Below are 21,900 nucleotides of genomic sequence, written 5' to 3' on the forward strand. Positions count from 1 at the left end.
CCAAAGGCAGGGCAAGTAGAAGATTACTTGCCAGGAATCTGTTACAAAGAATAGCGTGTCATCAGAAAAACTACTGGCATTTTAAAAAAACAAGACACTCCCCCAGGTCTACAGTCAAGCTCAGGCTGAACGGCGGAGGAACTCCGGGTTCGGCAGAGATCCAACTCACTCTCTCGGCACCCAGACCCTGAGCATCTGAGGAATAATGTGAAGCCCCAAGCCATGCACACTAGCACTGTACCATAACTGAGGACATGGCTGACTGTGGGTCTGCACAGATGACTGACAGACCAAGTGTGGGGCACCTGTTTAACTCTGTACTCATGCTGAGAACACACTGCTGTCCTCTCCACCCTAGCACACAGACCCTGTGACACACACTCCACCCACACCTCACCCCGTGACCAAGCTCGGCATCCCAGCCACCTCAAGTGAGATAAGTGATGTTCACTAAACCCCACGCTCCCACCCTGGAACCCTGCTGTGTCTTCCCAAACCAGGACCCCCGACACACCTCACCATAGTGCGCCAGGCACCAGGGCTCCCTTTCTATCTGTGCTGTTCTTCACAACTGTCTTTAATGAGTAGTTCTTACTTGGAGAAAAAATAAATAAACTTGATATAATTATCTCTTTTCCTCTAATTCCAGAAGTAACATATGTTTACTATTTTTAAAACCCCATTAATACCAAATCCTATAATAGAAAGGAACACCGCAACCCCATTCTCCTGAGCAACCACTGTGAGTGGTTGTAAATGACTCAGATTGTTTTGTGATTCCCACCCACACAATGCATTTGCAATACTTCAAACTTACTAAGTTAAATGATATCAAAGGCAGAACCCTTACTTAGTAATCAACAAAGCATTGCAAGGACTGGGTATAAATGGTAATTTACACTTGTTGACAGACTTAAGTATCAATGGAATGGGGTGCAAAAAGATAAACTAGACCACACACTCTCGGGTGAAAGGTAAACCATGGCTGTGCAAGGACCTGGGGCTTTAGAAGAAAGGGTTGGCAGAGAAGGGCTATATGCTTATAGTGCAAACCCTCTTCATTCTCTCTGAGGTTGTAGAACCTCCTGCCTCCTGTGGGGCTCCCAGCAGGCCCTCCAGCAGGCTCAGTAACAAAGGCCCGTGAAAGTCAGCTCTCTAGACACCCCACTATCTTCCTTTGCAGAAAGTCTACAAAAGGAGAGCTCAGACCAATCTCTCCTTAACAGAGCCAAGCCTCCAGACAGACCCTAGACCAGTTCTGCTGGAAACACGTTCTCACACATGACTGTATTCTCCCCACATACTGCCAAGAAACAGGGAGGGATACCCTGGTTTTCTTATCTCCATTCTTCTGATGACAACTGGACCAAGGAGACCTCACAAGTACTTTATGGTCTGGGATGAGACAAAAAGGAAACATGTCTTATGATCCTAAAGTCCCTTCTGCCACTTGATGTTTATTGGGTCTATGCTTTTGAAAGTTCTACTGATAGCCAAGGGGCTTCCAAAAGTCCCCCAGGAAGGGCTACTCATGTAGCATATTCATAAATATGCACTGTACTTCTTCTAGAAGGAAGCAGTTAGCCAAACCAACCCAACATAGATCACTGATAGTCCCAGACTCTTCTTCCTTGTCTCTATGGCTATACCAGTGGTGTGGCCATACCAGTGAACTCAGAATCTCCCTGTGTACACAAGAGCCTGCCATCCTGTCCCCCCTCCCATACCCAACAGGCCTCCAACAGTCTCTACCAGTCATGACTGGCCCCTCCAGGTTCCCCAGTTCTCCACCCCCAATACCACACACACTAGCTGCCCCCCAACCCTGTTGTAAGGCTATGGGTAGACCCACGATGTTCAACACTGCCAATGGCCTCTCTTGAAAAAAAAAAACAGCTCTTCACCTTACACAGAATTTAATTCAAAACAGCTTGCACAATGTGGTTTGAAACATGACACTTGTAGAGTAACAGAACAGAGAAGCTCTTGGCTAGGCCCTGAGCATGACAGGCAGAGAGCAAAGCTAACCCCACAGACAGTGTGAAAGTTAAGCTTCTGCTTTTTTGTCATAAATTTTACCCAACTGAGCATGGTGGCACACACAAATAGTCTCAGTTCTTGGGAGGTAGAGGCAAAGAATCAGGAGTTCAAGGCCAGCCTCAGGCCAGATCCTGTCTCAAAAGAACACCCCACTCAAGTTTCACTCACCTGGAAGTTCTTGTTTGGTTGGTTTGGTGTTCACCCCACCCACCCCAATGTAAAAAAAAAAAAAAAAAAAAAAAAGACAGCAACAAAGCTACAATATGAAGAAAATACTTGTAAACCATGAGCCCTACAAAGCCCTGTCTCTAGAAGATTCTCCAAATGACCAGATAGAAAAAAACACCTAAAGTGATGTTACCACCCAGGAACATTCATAACCCAAATGAGCACAGAAAAGGGCAGTCAATCTTAGTGGTCACTAAGGAAATGCAAATTAGAAACAAGGGAGCTCCTGACCCACACTTTTTACAATGGAAAAGACAAACAATAGAGCCAGGGCACACCTTTAACCCCACACACTTTTAATCCCAGCACTTGTGAAGAGACAGAGAAAAGCAAACCTGAGTTCTGAGCTCAAGGCCAGACTGGTCTAGAGAGTAAGTTCCAGGACAGCCAGGGCGACACAGAAAAACCCTGTCTTGAAATAAAAGACACAGGACAAATTGGTGGTGAGGGATACAGAGAATGTAACAGTGCAGCCATCCTGGAAAACAGCCAGAGTTCCATGTCCCTCTCCCCAGGCATTTACCCTTCAGAAAGAAATCTGCCCCACAGGCACAAATAAAAACCCCCAAAACAAATGTTCACAGAGGAGTAGAGGTAGTAAAAGGCTAGTCAACCAAGATGCCGCCAACATATGTTCAACCATTTGAACCTTAGATGGAGAGGTGGTTTGGTGGCTAAGAATGCTACTGTGCAAGCATGAGTTCAAATCCCAGCACCCATGTAAAAAAAATCAAGGCATAACCGCATACACACCTGTTGACTGTGGTGCAGGGGACAGAGATGGGAGGATCTTTAGGGCTTGCTAATTGTAAAGCCAGATCTAGGTTCATCAAGGGGACGTTGTCTTAAAGAAATAAAGCAGAGAGCAAAGGAAAAAAAAAATGTCTGATGTTACTTGGCTTTCAAAAGTGTTTATGTACACATACCCACACGTGTATGCATATCACACCACAGACACAAACACACCAAGTTTAAATGATTTGTTGTTCACATACACCCAGGGATGTTTCTAAGTGATAAAATAGCATAAACTACTGATATGAACATATAGCTGGATCATCTTCAGTAAATGACTAAATGGGGATAATCAGAAAAATACTGTCAAAAGAGAATGCACAACACACGTCTAATTCCACTAATGAGAAAAGCTTAAAATGGTAACATTTAAGAAATGAATGAGGGGCTGGAGAGATGGCTCAATGGTTAAGAGCACTAACTGCTCTTCCAGAAATCCTGAGTTCAAATCCCAACAACCAATGGTGGCTCACAGCCATCAGTAATGAGATGTGATGCCTTCTTCTGATGTGTCTGAAGACAGCTACAGTGTATTTATATACAACAAATAAATCAATCTTTAAAAAGAGACAAGAAAAGGAGGGCAGACTGAAGACAGAGATGGGTAAGGAAAGGGCAGGACAGAACATAGCATGGTTAGTAAGGAGCAACCCAGAGTCCCTTGTGGTGTAGGAATACTCTCTGAACTGGCGGGCAGAACAGAAGACACTATAGAACCTAACAAGTCTAAATGCACGTGCACATGCATGCATATACACATCCACTCATGTGTGCACACACTGCTGGGAAAATCTGAGTAAGCTCAATGGGTTATTCTGATGTAACATCCTGGCTGTGGTATCACAATTGTGCAAATCTAACCACCAGGGGAAATGGGCAAAGTGCACACAAAGGAACCCGTTGTGTGTTATTTCTTACAATTGCATGTGAATCTATAATTATCTCAATAAAATTTTCAATGAAGAAAGAAAGTACTAGTCTCCAACTTCCCTTGGGCCCTTCGTGGTTCGGACAGCAAGTCTGCTCACCCCATCTGTCTAGGCCCATTCCACCACAGTTGGAATAGGCCTGTTCCACTTCTCCAGAGCCTATGGGCCAGCTCAGCCATGTGGCCTTAATCACTGTCAGCCCTCAAGTCCTCTCCTCCACTGTGCCTGAAAACAGAAGAAACCCCACCCTCCAAAGTCCCTTCTGGCTTTTGCTCCATCAAAAATGCCCTTAATTCACAAACTCCTCTCCTCAGCTCATCATGTAGCCAAAGCTGTCCCAGCCCTAAAAGTTAAGTCTTCTCCTAACTTGAGAACCACCCAAGGTATCGTGTCTCTATCTACCTGTGGCCAAGGGTCACTACCTCACCGCACTTCAGAGCCTAGTGGGTAAAAAGCAGACGAAATGGAGAAGTCAGCTCAGTTAGAAATGTGAGGTCAGGAGCCACTGTGTTCCCCTGGTTCTTTTACCAACTTGCAAACTGCCACCCAGCCCTGTGGTTTTCAGTGTGATGTACACCTAACCCACCCACGTGCTCAGAGCACAAGGACAGAGACTCTGAGCACTTGTCCTGCCCCCCCCTTTCCCTCTCAGCTCCTCAAGTTTCTGCTCCTGATAATCAGGTAGAGGAACCATGGGTCTACTCCTTTGTTTCTTAAAGGGGGGAGGGGGCAATCTTGCAATGGGGGTGTAGCTCAGCACAAGGCCTAGGTTAAAATCCAGCACTGGATACTAGGCATGTCCAGTCATGTAATCCCAGCACCACAGAAGTAAAGGCAAGGGGAACAGAGGTTTACTGTCATGTTCCTGGGCTACACAGTAAGTTTGGGCTATATAAACCCTATCAGGAAGACAGAAAGGCAAACTGAGAACAGGGACCTGATGGAAGCTGTTTCCACTCCCCCACAACTCTAGACATTTCATTTAAAACCTTTGCCAGGAGGCTGCAAGGTAATTCAGCAGGTAAAGGAGCTTGTCTTTCCAGAGCTGGACCCACATGGTGGAGAGGAAGAACCGAGGGCCACTCGTTATCCTTCCAGCTCTCCACGCAGGAGTACAATACAATACGTATTCAATAACATTAATCCACAGCAGTTTGTGCCTTGCTAAGGCTTACCTGGCAGTACAAGCTGCCACCACTGCTCCAGTAGGAGGAAGTACTTCTCCTCGGCAGGCATGGCCTGAGATCTAAGCCTGAGTTCCCAACTCCCCACTGACAGATACCTGGGACAAGCACTAGGGCAAGGCACCTCCTTTCTACCCTCTCCCAAACCTGCCTCTCCTGTCTCCACTCCCCATCTCATTTCATAGTCCACCTACCTCCCCATCACCCAGGGGCACAACCCCAGTATAAGCCTGTTCTTTCACAAGTCACTTCCAGTCAGCCAGTTCTATGGGTCCCACCTTGGCAACACAAACCATCCCCCAGCCACACTCCAGCATCAGCAGCAACGCCAGTGGAAGACTGCAAGAGCCACTGAACTCACCTTTACCTGCAGAGTTGGCACTGTAACAAAACGGACCGAGCCATGTTACCTTTCCGGAAACACTGCAGAAGTTCTCACTCTGAATGAGTGCCAGACATCTTGGCACGGTGTGTGTGTGCCCTCCACCAAAGAGTACCAAGTTACATGGCAGCGCTTGAAGCAGGTGCCCAGGTGGCACAGTCGTTTTCCTGCTCAGAATCATGCTGTTTCATTACAGTAAGGAGCTCACCCCCTCATCCCACCATTCTGAATTAAGGCTCCACAAGTCATGTGAAGTCTCCTGCCAACGTCTACGTCTACGGCTACACCACTCTGAACAAGGCTAATTTGTGTGAGGTCATCGGGTACCAACCACCCTGCCACTATCTACAAATATGCCTTCACCATCTCTGGCCAGAAGAGATCTATAACCCAAAGAAAACCATTAAATGGCTCTTTCCCCAAAATTCAATATTAAAGCAGAAACTTGCCTGTTTCTCATTCTCACTTGCTTGCTCACTTACTCTTAAATATGCATACTGAAATACCCAATCATTTTCTCTCCCCACCCCCACCCCCCAACACTAAAGGCTGTATCTCTAGAACTGCACATTTAGCTGCAATTGACTAACCTGGTTGGAAGCCTCTACTTCACGGTTTCTTTGCTGTGTGACCTTGAAAAAATTATTTGACCTTGCTGTGACCTTAAGCTTCCTCAGCTGCAAAATGGAGATTCCAGGAGTTCGTTTGTCACTGGGTTGTTAGGAGGACTACTGAACAAGACATCTCCATTCTAAGGAAAGTCAACGGGTCATCCATTTTCTTTACGTCCTGTATGTTGCTACACTCACAGTCAGAGTGCACCACAGTGCTCAGCCAGTGATCTCTACATCTGAGGCTCTGAATCCTGCTTGTCCATTGTCATGGCAAAGACATTAAGAGCAGAAGAAGTTGAGAATGACTTAACATTTTTCCCCTTTTTCCTCCCTCATGACCCATTCCTAAACCACACACACCTTGGGAATAAATTTCTGCATCCCCCCCACCCCCACCCCCCACTATTTCCCAATCGAAATACTGATGACACCAACTAGTCTCAGAGGAACCAAGCTGGGTCACCATCCCCTATTACTCATCTAGAACTCACCCTGGCTCCCTCCCCTTTGTGTCCCTATTCTCATCAGAATCCCTTCCCAATACTCCGCTGCAAAAAAGGCCAGGGACTCCTCTGCCCTCATATATGCAACAAAATAAGCAAGTGCTTTTCCCGTCTTCCCCAGCATTTCTTCCCATAGAAGAAGTGCTCAGAGCACAAGCACCAAGCATTGAGGATACTTCAGAATGTCTGACCCTACAACAAAGCCTGCAAAAAGCAGAGTCCCGTTTCCCAGCTTGTTCCAGGGTAAAGTTCCGTGTTTAGTCTAACTGATCAGCTTGAAACAACAGGTCAAAAAGAAGGTCAAAGATGCCATAGGATGCACTGATGAAGAACTAGCAAGAGTATGTTCAACTGGGTCCCTGAGAGATGCTTTCCTAAGGACCGGTGACAGTGGTGCACTGAAGTCATAGAAGGGACTCTGGGAGCTCCACAGACTCAGCCCTCCTCCTCCTCATCCCAAAAATGAACCACGAGAGCAGTTTTCCTGTGGAAGCACAGATAGTCCTGTTTCTCCTAAAATGATTCTTAAGGGCTGGGCAGCACCTGGGGACTGTGTTCTCGTCCTGTTGCCAAGCTGTTTGCCTGGCACATAGTTGTATGCCCTCTCCTGCAGACGCCCGCACTCACTAAGCAAGCCCCTTCCTCTTGAGAACCAGGCCAGCAGGCAATCCAGAGCCTGTGCAGACTAGCAAGGCACAGGTCAGCAATGGGGTAAAGGCATATGCATATCTTCCCCATCCTCCTGAACTAGCTTGCTCTCTAGGACTGACCAGTAGTAGTTCTAGCACCCCAGTAAAAAACAATGCCCCCCCACACCACCATACATCACTTGAAAGAATCCTTGTCTTGTATGCATGAGATCCTGGGTTCAATCTCAGCACCAAAGGAAAAATAACCTGACATACAACTGGAGGTGGGGGTCCCCTGCTTCCCACCCAGGTAATCTTAAGAAGAAGGGTACAGGCATCTGCTCACAGAAGAAAGTCACTGCCTACCGATGGCTGTGCCCACTCAGCCTTCAGTGACCTAGGACACTAGAACCTTCCAAACATCTTCCTGGCCAGCACCAGGGCCAGCCTTGTGATCTGGACCCTCCCTGCTGTGTCCTCTTCCTGCCAGCAGCAGGCCAGGTGTCCTGGACTTTGGTAGCCAAGAACAGGCTTCAAAAGGCTAAGTGGAAGGTGACCATCTTCAAAGCGTCCTCAGACTTCCCAGAAATCTCTGGCACACGGCCCTGACCTCAGGTCAGTTGCCGGCAAATGAACTTGTGACAGCTCCATGAAGGCAGGGACTCTGACTGTGCCTCTCTGGTTCCCAGCCCTCATCCTGGCAACCCCAAGCATGAGGCTGGCATACAGCTGGTGCTCAACAGAGATTTGCTGGGTTGATGTGCAATGGCCTCTACCAAGGAGGGAAAGCACAGTGGGGGTGGCCCAGGCTTTGGAGCTAGGCAGACCTGGACCTTAACCTTCAGCCATCTTTCCTCAGACTATGCTGTCCCTCTCACCCAACCCCTTCACCACAGCACCTCAGGGACCTCTTAGGAATCAGATTTTTGTCAACAAAGGCAGAGACTTCTGCTTTGTTTTCAGTTCACAAACACCTAGTTAGCCCTCAACTGCACGCAAGACAAGAAACGCATAGTGGGCAATCCCATATCATAATGGCTTCGGTTAATTTTTGTGACAATCCTCTGAAGTTGGGTCTATTTAGCACCCTCCTTTGCAGCTCCAGGCTTTGAAACACAAGACAACTAAGGCAACTTGCCCGAAGCCTGAGACCTAAAAGTGCTGGGCCAGGACTCGTATTAATTACACAGTCTAAAGTGCTGCACGTCTGCCTCTAGGGCAGACAATCACTGCTCAATGCTTTCTGTCCCAACCCTTGAATTCCAAGGACATGTGACCACACTGCCAGACTGTGTCTTCAGTTACAGAGGGAACAGAGAAAGGTATTCCATAGATCACAGGTTTTGGGTCTTTTTGTTTGTTTGTTTGTTTGTTTGGGAGGGATCTTGTTTTCATTGGATATTGGATGTGGTGTTTCAACATCAGAAAAGCATATTCACTAAAAACTTACCTCCCATCCCATCCTCCCTCTCTACCTGCCAGAAAAAGAAATACACAACTAGGCAAAACTGGGCTAAGAAACGAAGGAGAAAAGATGAAGGCCTGTGTGCCTTAAGAGCAAAGTCAGAGGCAGCAACCGAGAGCAAGTAAGTCATCAGGGAGCACAGAAAACGTCCGGGCAGAGGCAGGCAGGCAGGCGGCTACACAGCCTCCGCTGCCCGACGTCCAAGGTAACCGAAAATTAAGCCGTTTCTCTTCCAAGGGATGAAAGCTTATCATAAAGAACTCTCCGTTTACTCTCCTGCCAGCCATGATGGAAATCTCATTACCAAAATAGATCACTGGACCTTACCTCCTGCCCCTGCAGGACTAGTGACATCAGAGAGCTCCGTAAGTGCTCAGAGATGGAGGAATGAAACCCTCAAGGAACACAGGCCAGGTGTTTCACTAGGATGTGACTATGTCTGACTTCACAGTGCATTCAATTCCCAAGGTCTCAGAGAAGAGAAATGCTCTTGGGGACTGCTGACTCCTGCTCCAACTAAGTTCGGATTCATCTATGTGATAGCAAATGCTTGATCACAAGGGTGACCCTAGCCTTACAATGGCTCACATGACATGACTCTGTCCCCAAATGGCTGAGGTAGCACTGTGGGGAGTTAACTTTCTCTAATCTGAAAAGTCCCTGACAGTCCAGTCTCTAACTCCCCTAGCCCAGGACCTTCCAAGGCAGCACGAAGCACTCTATCATAGGCCATAGGCCACAAAGACAGGGAGCCAAGAGGAGTGCTTCCTTCCTCCCTGGAGAGATATTGCAAGGCCAGTGCAGAAAGTCCATCTCTTCCTGATCAGGGAACAAAATCCTACAGGTTGGCTCTCTCACCCTGTGACAACCCACAACCGCACTAGACTCTTTCTTCCTCCCTAGTGAGCTGTGATTCCTGAGGCTACCAGCTCAAAAAAAATAAATAAATAAATAAATAAAAAACACCAAAAAAACAAACAAACAAAAAAAAACCAATTGCCTCATTTTAAATCTGGCTGGCCACCAAAACAGACAGTAATCAGATAGTGTTGACTTAAGGAAAAAGACACCCATGCTCAAAAACAGATACAACTGGGAAGTACTGGGAACTGAGTTACCCTGGTCCTAGAGACGTGTCCAACAGCCAACACCAAATTTATCAATATCCAATCACCCTGCTGAATTCGACACCCCAAAACCACAATATCCAGTAGGGCAGGTCCTTGGAAGTCCCCAAGGACCTGTGGTCGCCATTTATTCAACCATCTTTCCCCAGAGCCCAAAACTGGACTAACACCAGGCACAGAAATGATCAGGTGAACTGTTGCTAGTACAACTCCAATCTGAGGCTGAGTTCTCCACGAGCGATCTTAAAAATCACTTTCACATAAAAAGTTTACAATGGAGCTACAGGCAAAGTGGGCAAGGGAAAGAGTTTTTAAGGCATGATCTCACTAGACGGCTTAAGCTGGCTCTAATTGTCACTTTCTCCTGCCGAAGCCTCCTGAGTGTTGGGACTGGAGGTGTACACTGCCAGGTCTGTCTTATGCCACTAATTTAGATTAAAACAATTTCTGAGCAAACAAGTGGGAGCTGCACAGCGTAACGCCCCAAAGCTACGCTTAGGCACGTGTAGCAAAGTCACCTTCAGACGAAAGCTGAGGAAGGAGAAGCCAGGGAAGGGAGGACGCAGGACACCTGAGGCCTGGAAAGTGTCCACCTGCAGCAGCTGAGCGGTTTGACTTCACTTCCCTGGAGAAAAAGGGGATTCTCTGGCTACAGCAGAACTCACAAGAGCATAAAACAAATGCCACAAGTTTGGGTTCTCACTCCCGGGTGCGACAGGCTGAGAGGCTCAGTGCCACAGAAAGCAAAAGTGTCTTTGTTTCCATTACATCATCCGTGGTGAAGGGGGAGGGCAGGCGGGTCACAGCTGGTGGCAGCTGTGCAACCATCTGCTCTCCCCTCAGAAGCCTGTGCTGGTCTGAGCACAGCCTCCTTGGGCTCCTCACAGAGACACCCAGGGTTAAAGGTACAACACCCTATTACAGAAATAGTGGGGATTACTGAGAAATAAATCACTCCTCTGTTAAGAGCCGTGGGTAGTGGAGAAGCCGGTGTTCTTGGAATCTACACTGTGCTGCATCTCTTTAGACTTGGTGACAACACAAACTGTCAACTCAATTAGACAAGCACTATGCACAAGCAACCACCTGCCATCTGCTTCCCTAAAGGTAGATAGCCAAAAAAAACAAAAAACAAAAAAACAAAAACAAAAAAAACTTTGCAGCTCTGCAGCTGGGAGAATTCTGGAAAGGAAGAGAGAATGCCCCAGCCCTGTGGAGGTAAGCTTCACACTAGCTAGGGCGCAGACATACACTGTTGGCATCCAGAGCTATTTGGAAAGCTAAGCTTGCCTTCCTCAGCTTCACGCAGCTTTCCTCAGAACCTACTGGGAGAATAGTCACTGAGGAAGAGGAAGCTGGAAGCCGGGCGCATGCATTTGGGGTTGAGGGAGAGGCAGATGGGACAGGACAGGACAGGACACACAACAATATCTCAACTAGCCGTTAAACTGCAAGCTGAAAGCAAGAATGGAAAAGGGCCAAGCAAGCCACTTGTGTTTTATCTGGCCAATACAGGGTTGTTCCTATAGTGGGGTATTGCAGTATTTTTATAGGGGCATAATGCTGAGACAGGGTCTCATGCAGCCCAGGTTGGCCAAAATTCTCTATGTAGTAGAGAAAGACCTTGAACTTCTGGTCAACCAACCTCCACTTCCTGAGTACTGGGACTACAGTTCAAGCACTGCCATGCCTAGTTTCCCAAGTGCTATGGATTAAACCTAGAAATCTGTGATGCTAGGCACAACCTGAGCCATATCCCCAGCCAATAGAAAAAACAGATTTCAACTACAAATCTAAATCACAGGATCTTCCTGCAAGGATAGGAAGGACTCAAGAGTCTCGGTCTGGTTCCTGATGCCGGCTATGGGGAGCTAAGTGAGAGGAATGCTCTCTGGAGATAAAGGGAGTATGCTGAAGAACTTCTCTCCTGCATCTGTGCCACTGAGGCACCTGAACCTGAGAGCATCTGCCAGAAGGCCTGTCAAGCACGGAGAGAAAACTCAAAGGATGGTATCAGAAGATCCGCCTCTGCAGTGGAGTCCTGGTCCCTGGCATAGCCAAATCAAATGTCATTCTACAAAGAGCATCTGAGCTGGCTTCAGGGGACATCCCCTCCCGCTGCGGCAGGTTGGAGGCCCTGAAAGGAATGTTCCAGGCCACTTACCATACATTTTGCCTTCGTCTGATAAGATGATTTTCCTCCTCCCACAAGGTGGATAGATAGCCAGGGCCTCCTGGAAACTCTGCTCAATATCGGGACTCCACACCCCCTCCGCGTCGTTGTCAATCGGCTTATCTGCCGAGTCGCTCATCCTTTCCATGTTTTCGGCAGGGCTCTCGCTGCCGCTCCAGCTGCTGGGCTCAATTTTGGCGGTTGGATTTTCCAAGCCGAAGCCTGGAGCCTTTTCAAGAAAACAAACCTAAAAGAGAAATCATAAAACCGTGTGAGGCTGAGGTGGTCGCCATCAACATACTGCCCATACAAGCTGCATAGATAGAGGTGTGTGGACAATAATTCCTGGCAGAGAACACGGAACTCTGAGATCCTAGATGACTTTGTTCTCTGCATGTCATGTTAAGCACCCAACAAAAAACATTAATGGCTGACCAAGGCTGGCTAATCAATCTTCCTAGATGAGAGAAAATTCTCAGGAACGATGGCACTCACTCAAAGCTGCCCATCTGCAAGACTCGTGTGAAAACCTGTTACTAAGGGCCCACACCTTAGAAACAGGGCTGTGCTATGGCCAAACCCCCTTAGCAGAACAAGTATATAACAAAATAAAAGATGTCAAACTCACTCTAGAAACTGACAACTTGGGTGAATTGCCAAACCATCTCAATAAAGGCCGTCAAGATGCAGGAGTGGGAGACAGAAGAAAAGAGAGCTGCAGACCTTGTCCCACTGAGGTGCCATGCCAGCTGACCTAGACCTAGGCATCTTTGAGGATCCTATCCTGTGGAGGCAGATCACTGCATGAAACAGAGACCAGTCCTGTCCCCTCCTACACCTGCCATTCTTATGGGAATGTCCTATCCCCAGGGGCAGCAGCCAGCCCTGTAGCATACTCTGAATTCCTGATTGCATAGATCCAGCAGAGCAACCTTTCCTTAAATTTTAGGGCAATGAAGATAACAAAACCACAAGAAATCTTCCTCCTAGATGGAGATGCATTCCCCTTCAATTAGACATAGCCCTAGAGTCACAAGGGGATAAGCTTTCTAAACAAATGTCACACTGGCTTGAAACCAACCTGAAAATGATCAAATCCAGTACTCCCTGCTGGCTGCGCACTAACATATCAATATTGCTTTGTGAAAACCACATCAAATCATTAATGCAAAGGACTCCCCAAAAGAAGGAAGGCTCCTGGGGAATGATGAGAAATGAACCACAGAGTGCTGAGCAGGGAGGGTCTCAAGAGATCGACCAGAGGAAAGCATGTCCACGTCCCAGGGCACGTCGGCTGAGCAAAGCCGAGTTTCTTCCCTTGCCTCTACCGACTGCGTGCAATCCTCTCACCTGATATTCAAATCTGTGGATTTCAACAGACCCCAGGGACAGAAACTCTCAATATTGTGCTCTGACTGATGGCTGGCTTTGGGCTCCTCACCTTGACTTTCTCAATTTGGCAGCATTTGCATTAAAAAAAAAAATTAGAATGCTTCCTTTCAACAGTTGCGGCCAAGCCAGCACCCAGAGAACACATCAACAAGATACTGACAGCCCCTTACCAACAACACACACATGCTCACACAGGACTTCAAAATATGCCAGTGTCGAGGTATAAGTTGTGAAACAAGAAAGTCTTGTGACTGGCCCCAAGATGAACTCTGGGTGCCTGCCTTTTGAATCTTCAAGTGATTACATTTTGGGCTGGGATCTGAGAGTTCTATACAACTTGAACTAAGTTATAACCACCAGAGTGATTGCTTACTGGAGAAATTACGAGAATAGGAGGGAACGCTTTGATAGTGGCTAGCCTCTCTCCCAACAACCGAAACAATGCACACAACATGTAAAACCATAGGCCAAGCCAGAACAGATCACAGTGGAATGAATTCACTCAAGGAAGCTGTATTTAAAGATCTACATAAGACATGTGGGTGCTCAACCAGTATAGCCAAGGGATGGAATTCATCACAGTGAGGTCTGAGGGGCCTGGGTCCTCACAGGCCTGGGGAAAAGGTTTTTTCCGAAACCAAAAATAAAGTCTCCAGAAGAAAACATACCAACAATCCCCACCCAAAGCCTTAAGACCATCTCCCCAGCTGGTCACACAGGCTATGCTGGAATGCCACCAGTGGGAGGACACTCTGGTTCCTCAGCGCCTCCTACTACCATCACACTGGTGTGCTGAAACTGTTCAATTAGGTCAAAAGTCATTTCCTCCATTGATTTTAAGCAATCCATCCTTTAGATCCATTTCTCCTCAAGACCCATCCCCTATGGCCTAACCAGCCCTTGGGATCCTCATGGATCTTTGTAACTCTGCTCACTTGTAATCCCAAGGGAGGAGTCAGCTCAACTCTGTGATGCTCAGAAGAAGATTCAGTGGTAAGAAAAGCCTGTCCACTAGCCCAACTGTCCAGCAAGAATGGCCTTATTCAGACAACATTCAAGTTGCTTCTAAGGCTAAGCATCACACACATTAATTGATCTATCCACCCAGGATACACAAACACTGCTCTAAACACCCCCACATTTTGATTCATTTACAGCTAAGGGAAGAACTTCTTGTAGTTCTGCTCAGCAGGGTGGAGTTCCCTCCTCCTCTACACATGAAACAGAAAACACCAGATACAAAATCTAGAGCTACTCGGGCCCTTGGTTTTACAACCCAAATGTAAGATGAGCCTTTATATGGGCAGAGTTTCCCGATCACAAGGCTGGTGGGGCTGGCTGAGAAAACTCCCCATACTAGATACCAAAATAACCATCCTGGCATTCCACCCCTCGGCTCCAAAGCCACCTACCTCATCCTAGAAACTGTCCTTGTCACTCTAGTGACTGAGAGCATCAGTCACATTTTACAATCATCCTACCTACGTAGAGCTGGTTACTGCTCAATCTTACTTGATTTGAATGCATACCAAAAAAAAAAAAAAAAAACCTGCTTATTACCAACATTAAGATCTAATCAAGTCAGGCACAGTGGCATACACTAGTCACCTCAGTACTCTGTGGAGGTAGTGCTGAGAAGATCCTTAAATGAAGGCCAACCTGGGCTACACAGTGAGACCTGGTCTCAGTAGCCACCACCATCGCTATCAATGCAGCCACCACAGCCACCTCAGAATAGAGTGAGTTTCACAGACTATCTGCAGAGCCGGTGTCTTTCTCTCCCACACATCTTTTGAATGTCAAAATCCAGTTACCCTCAATTCAGAATGAAGAACTCTCTCCTCCCACTTCAGTCATAACCAGCCTCCCTCCCTCCCTCCCTCCCTCCCCGTGTGTGTGTGTGTGTGTGTGTGTGTGTGTGTGTGTGTGTGTGTGTGTGGAAGGGAGACATCTGCAGTATGACTGCCACAACATTAAGTGAGGTAAGAGGAAGAATTGTCACCTAAAATCCATGTGCCCTCATTCACTCATCTTCCAGCCTGTCCTCTCCAGACAACAGCATGCTATGAGGCCAAAATAGCTGCAAAAAAAAACAGGACAGTGCCTCCCCTAAAAGTCCACTTAATCAGAAAATCAATTCACAAAGCACTCGCATCCAAAGAGAAATTTCAGATTGTTGACAACTAGTTTCCTAATATCCACCCAAGATCAACCTTTCTCACAGATTACAGTTTTCACATTCCTCTGGGCAAGGTGGCTCACTGTCTCTAAGGAAAGACTGTTGACACCAACAAAAACCTGTAAGCGTTACGAATTGCAGGGGACCTCAGTTTCATCATGAACACTCCAGTAGGCCCCTCATCTCCTGAAATGTCCTAGTCAGAGACACTTAAAACACAGCTGTTAAGAATAACCCAAGTAGCCTGCTAATTAGCTAGACAGCCACCCTCCCATCAGAGACATTCCTTTCCCAGAACCCACCAACACATCAAGAAGAGTCACAAGAGCACAGGGCAGGGGGGGGGGGGGGAGTTGTGAGAGCACACTTGACCCACACAGCCTATTCCAAGAGCCTTGGGACAGAAGGGAGGGGAGAGCAAATGCAGGCACTTCTGACACCGGCTCCACTCTTCCCGGAGTGACATGTGACAAAAGAAGATGCAGTTTCCTTCACAGGTTCCCATGAGGCCCTCACCATGTAAACATCTTACCCCATCATTAAAACCAGCCTTGTGGCAGTAAGTCACTGAGCATGAGGGTCAAGAAAACCCAAAAACCTTGTTTTAGCCAGTGTCTTAACTGGAGCCAGTTTAAGAGTCGGACTTAGATGTCTGCCTAAGTACCCAGGACCATATCTCATGAGCCTCGGTGTCCACTGTTACCCACGAAGGAAGCCAATCCATCCATCCATCCACCCATCATCTTGCATTCCTACAGACAGCGCCTCTATCAGAACTGTGTGTTACTATGCCCCTTAACGGCACCCCAGGATATTTGAAGGGACCATTATGCTCACCATCACATCTTCACCCCTGTGATGACACAATACTGATGCAGAAACAGCTAATAAAGGAGCGGACATGACCCAGACGACCAGAGCATGCTTTGGTAACATGACAGCTCATCCCCCAAACTCATGCTAACTACATTTTCATTGAATAGCAAGTACTTAAAGAAACCACTGGGATGGAGCTTAGTGGTGGAGTTCTTGAATAGCAAACATGTTTGAGGTCCTGGGGTCATCCACAATACCACAAGAAAAGAAGGGAGGGGGGAAGCAGTCACCATATTAGACATGTCAAAGAAAACACGAGGCAGATTGTGCAGTCCCACTTCTCACCCATCAGTCCTTCTTACTGACAACTAGTAGTTACATCCAAGAGACAAGTAGGGCCCTGATCTTAAGAGGTGAGGTGCTTTCACTGCACACCTTATTTAGAGGAGCGTCTAATGTTCTTCAGTTCCCTCTTCTTTGGACTGTCAGAGAAGAGAAACTCTAAGACAGAGCTGCAAGGAAGGCAGGAGGCAAAGTGATGTGAAGGCCAACTGGACCCAGAAGTCCCAGAAAGAGCTTCGAAAAGGCTTGTAAGGCTGACCTGCGTGAGAGATCGGGGTGGGGGTGGGTGGGCGAAGAGCTGATAAGATCTTCACTAGCCTAAGAGGTGCCAGAACCAGGAGCCATTGAGGGAGGGGGGTGTGGGCAAGGGAATCACACAGAGAGGTATTTATAGCACTCAGCTTGACCACGAATTGGGCAGCTTGAAGGTCACAGTGAGCTTCATAAAGGCCCAGATGTTTTATGTAAGAAAAAGCTATACTAAAAAGCCAGAAAAAAAAAAAAAAAAAAAAAAAAAAAAAAACCCCAAGGCAGCAAAGAACTTTCCTTCCAATGTAATCTCAAGCAGCACATCTAAATACAATTCTACAGCTTCCCAGGGATCCAGGAGAAATAACAAGGACAAAGATTTTTGTGTCTGGAGGCCCTTTATCACTCACTGCTCAGCCTTTTGAGCATTAGCCCCACCTTAGAAGGTCCAGAGATGGAAGTTGCCCAAAGTCAAGAGCTCCACAGAATCTGCATCTCTTGTCCAGATGGAGCAAATCCATAGATTCATCTATCAGACTGACTAGCCATCCTCAGTAGGTAGAAGGAAGGCAGTGCTGAATTCCCAGCTTTGTCCACAGCTGACATCACCACGCAGTAATTAATTCCTAATGAATGGTGAGGACACTCACTGACTCACCTCCCTGGGCAGTGGGGAGGAATTTGGGGCATTAATGACAGTTAATTGCTTTTGCATATGTAAAGTGGGGCACATAATTATTTTCCTATCATCTCAGACACTCACAAACCTTGCTAACAAGTAGCCTAATCACGTGAGGCTCAGCAGCCAGAGGGGTGGAACTACAGACTATGTGTAATTGTCAGAGATGGCAGAACTCTCTAGAATGAGGCAACGTCTCTGAAGCAATGTCTGCCACACAGCCATCAGCAACCAGTGAGCCCTGTTTGGTGTCGTGAGCTCCAATAAGGAAATGCTAATTATAAGTACTCCTTTCAAAATTCACCTTCCTGTCCACAGAATCCCACCCTCATGCCAACACCTCCTCAGTGGCACACGTTCCTGAATCCCTGACTGGGGGCTTGACATCCATCCTGAGGTACTCCATTTCCCAGCTCCTCCAGTCTTCAGTATATGTCCAGGTGACGGACAGCTCAAGAAAACCTTTGACTGACTTTGTATGATGCAGCTCTTAGCTCACTGTTACTAGTCCCTTCTCCACTCATGAACCACAGAGAACAGAAACCCTGTCCTCTCCTCCACCTCCATCTGAGGTAACCACAGTTCCTCCTTCCTTTGTAAATTCATCTAAAAAAGATGCAGCCACCTACAGAGTGTCAGGCAGTCTGCCCCACCCAGCCCTCTCCAATGCAAAAATCTGACGTAAAGACACAGTGAACACAGTAAGATACAGTCAGCAGATTCAGTCCAGAACCTCTAACATGAGAGTTAATACTGACTGCCCACTTGCCAGGGTCTAGAATCACCTAGGAGAGAGATGGCCTGTCTGTGCTGGATCATGTAGACTGGGCTAACTGCGTGAGACCGGGGGATTCGAACTGTGGACGGCACCTTCCTTGTGCTGAGGTCCTGGACTGAGTAAAGAGAAAGCTCAGCGTGTATTTGTTACTCTGTTCCCTGGCTGCAGACCTGGTGCGAGCAGCTGCTTCAAATTCCTGACAGGGTGCCTTCCTGGCCATGATGGGCTAACCTCTTGAAATGTGAGCCCTAAGAAACCCTTCCTTCCATAAGCTGTTTTTGCCAGCAATCTTGTCACAGCAAGAGAGGCGTAATGAATACGCCCCGTAGACAACTCTGAGAAACAGACTAACACAGACACAGATCTTTCCAGCTCCAAGAGATGACCACAGTAAGAGTTTCCCACCAGCACCCGTCAACGGCTCGAGAGAAAAACTAGTAACCATGCCCAGAGGTTAACAGACAAAACTCCAAAAGTACCTCCTGAATTCCAACAGGTCTATCAAATAAATGCTGTTCAGGTAGGCAGGTCAACCATAATTCATGCTAAAAATAAAAACCAGTAAGATTAACACTTCTCGGGCGGTAACCTATATATAACCATAGCCCCGCTTGCTCAGAATGTCTAGTTCACTCTCAGGAAATGTTAGCACTCGGCGGTACTGGAAAGATGGCTCCACCGGTAAGAGCAAGTGGCACTCTTACAGAGAACCAGAGTTCAGTTCTCAACACCCCGTGTTGGGCAGCTCACAACCGCCTGTAACTCCAGCTCTGGGAAACCCTAAACTTTCTTTTAGATTCCAGGGTACCTGTGTCACACGTGCACGCTCCCACACTGAGACGCTCATGCTTGGTTTTGTTTCTTTAAGGTATAAAACTAAACAATTCCTATTTGTGCTTCTTTAAAATTTTTATTTTATGAATACTAGTGTTTGTCTACATGTATATACGTGCACTGCATACGTGCCCAGTGACCACAGAGGTCAGAAGAGAGTGTCAGATCCCTAAGAGTGAAGTTACCAACAGTTAGAAGCCAACATGTAGGAACTGGAACTTAGGTCCTCTGAAAGAGCAGCTCACAGCTGACCATACTTCAAGAGTTCAAGAAACAATCTGTCACTGCACGCTCTTCTTTTTCCTTCCCAACAAACAAGGTCAAAAAGCAGGCCTCCACTTCCTTGAGGATCCATTTCTAAAGTACCCAAGCAGACACCTAGATCATGCTTGGGTATTGGTTTTGAGTCCCAAACATGATCCCTAAACACCAAGTGCACAGAACCTGATATTGTACAATCACTGGGACATAGGACACTAGTAAAGCAAACAAACAAAAAACAGAACTAGATAGAACAGTGGGTAAGACTTACCTGGTGTAACAAATCCAAACCCATTCAATTCTGAAGCCCAAGCTGAATGGCTTACAATGGCCTATATTAAAACTCCCACGTCAGGCACCGTGGCACAGTCTGTAACCTCAGCATCCAGGAGGCTGAGGCCAGAGGATCCTGTGCAAGAGGTCAGTCTGGGTCACAAAGCAAGTCTGATACCAGCTTGGGTTACACAGTAAGCCCAAGTCACTAAGGTATACTACAAACAGAGCAACAGCTCGGGGGTCCAGAAACAACCCTATGCAGGCATTTGCACTTGGTGTGTGAGAAGGGAACATGCGTTGCCTTTGATCAAGGACAACTTCGTCAGTAAATTAATAAGGGTAATCAGTATCCGTATGACCAAAATAAATGACTCCTACCTCACACCATACTCTACAATCAGCCCAAAGGAGTCTTTAAATCTGAATTTCAAAAGCAAAATAAAAAGACTTCAGAAGAAGGCCCAACGATTACCCTGACTTACCAAATTATTACTATAAAAGGGTAAAATGAGGCTGGCACCGTGGACCAGCAGGCGAAGATGCATGCAACCGAGCCCCACTCTCAGTTAACCCAAATCCAATTCCGAGACTCAACACTAAGAACAGAAGAAAACCACTCTCTCAAGCTGTCCAGTGACTTCCATACCTGCTCAGTGGCATGCACACGTGTGTACATGTAACTACAGATAGACAGACAAATAGATATGAAATACTTGAGTGGGGCTGCAGAGATGGCGCCTTGGTTAAGAGCACATACTGCTCCTGCAGTCCCAGTACCAGCCTAGAACTCCAGGTCCAAGGATACAATGTCCTCAGCTCTCACTGGGCGCTGGTGTACACAAAAGTAAATAAAGTTAACAATAATAATGCTAAAGAGAAAAATGTGGCCAGAAATAGTAAATACTTGGTCATTTGAACCCAGGAATTCAAGACTGGCTTGTGTAGAACCAAGCCTGAGAGGGATGTAAAAAGTAAAAACTTCTACGTACTTCAAGAAGCACTAAGGAAAGGAAATAAAATTCACCAGGCATGGTGGATGCAGGCAGATCTCTGTGACTGAGGATAGCAAGTTCCCGACAGCCAGGGCTACACAGTAAGACCCTGTCTCAAGTTTTACAAAGAAACCACAGCCGCAAAGTCACACAACAGACACTTATCTCCTTATACATAATAAATTCCTACCAAATAAGAAATCAGACAGCAAATTTGTATTAAAAAAACCAAAGGGACGATAAATGAGAAGGTGTTCAACATACCTAGTCACTAAACACCTCCAAGGTCAGGTCTCTCGTTCCAACATCTTTGAAGTTTTTCCTGATGTTTCTGCTTATGAACTGCATGTTCTGGGCTAGCTGGCCCAGGAGACTCTAGCTGCCTCCAGTCTCTGCCACCACTATGGAGGAACTAGGGACCCACTAGAGTTACAGAAGCAGCCTATACATCTCATCAGGCCCTGCAGCAATCACTTTTACCTGCCCAGCCATCTTCTCAGGCCAGAAAATAAAAGGCTAATGTTGACAAGTGTTGTCAAGGATGCTGAGCACCCAGAGCCCAGCTGATGACATATAAAGTAGTCCAAGCATTCTAGAAAACTCTTTGGCATCACTATGTACTTGCTTCCCTCCCACAAACCTCGCAGGAGAGGAGAGGTTCTCTGGAGCATGGGTATAGAAACATATATATATGAGCACTCATCAGGGCTACTGGAAATGCTCAGATTCTTATTAACTACAGGATACATACATAGCCTGCAGCATATTCATAAAATGAATGCTAGAAAAACCCACAGTCCAGTATGGTCCACGTTAGTAACAGGCAGGTTTAAACGTCGGTCACTAAAGCAGAAGCATTTCACAAGCTCAGGAGCCACCTGTGGGTAGTGACTACAGCATAATACAAAGGAGCCAAGATGTGGCTTTGCCACTGTGGAACTTTGCAGGATGTTGCTGTTGCACAGCCACTTGTGATGTTTGGCGGCATAAACCAGATACAAAGAAAAATCTCTAGGCGTCCATTCACAAGTTC

The 21,900-nt window shown here is 46.9% G+C and overlaps 1 protein-coding gene across 1 annotated transcript in view; it reads right to left on the reverse strand.

Annotated features, from left to right (window-relative positions):
* TEAD1 (TEA domain transcription factor 1) overlaps window positions 1-19,894 on the reverse strand; it is a gene marked incomplete at its 5' end in the record, with an annotated part of 148,567 nt that extends 128,673 nt beyond the window's left edge. Inside the window, 2 exons of the mRNA XM_080913018.1 lie at window positions 12,061-12,316; window positions 19,871-19,894. Coding sequence (XP_080769144.1) covers window positions 12,061-12,316; window positions 19,871-19,894 — 280 coding nt within the window. The remainder of the gene's footprint in view (window positions 1-12,060; window positions 12,317-19,870) is intronic.
* Window positions 19,895-21,900: the final 2,006 nt, after the last annotated feature.

This window comes from Micromys minutus (assembly GCF_963924665.1).
Source record: "Micromys minutus genome assembly, chromosome: 2".
Lineage (NCBI taxonomy): Eukaryota > Metazoa > Chordata > Mammalia > Rodentia > Muridae > Micromys > Micromys minutus.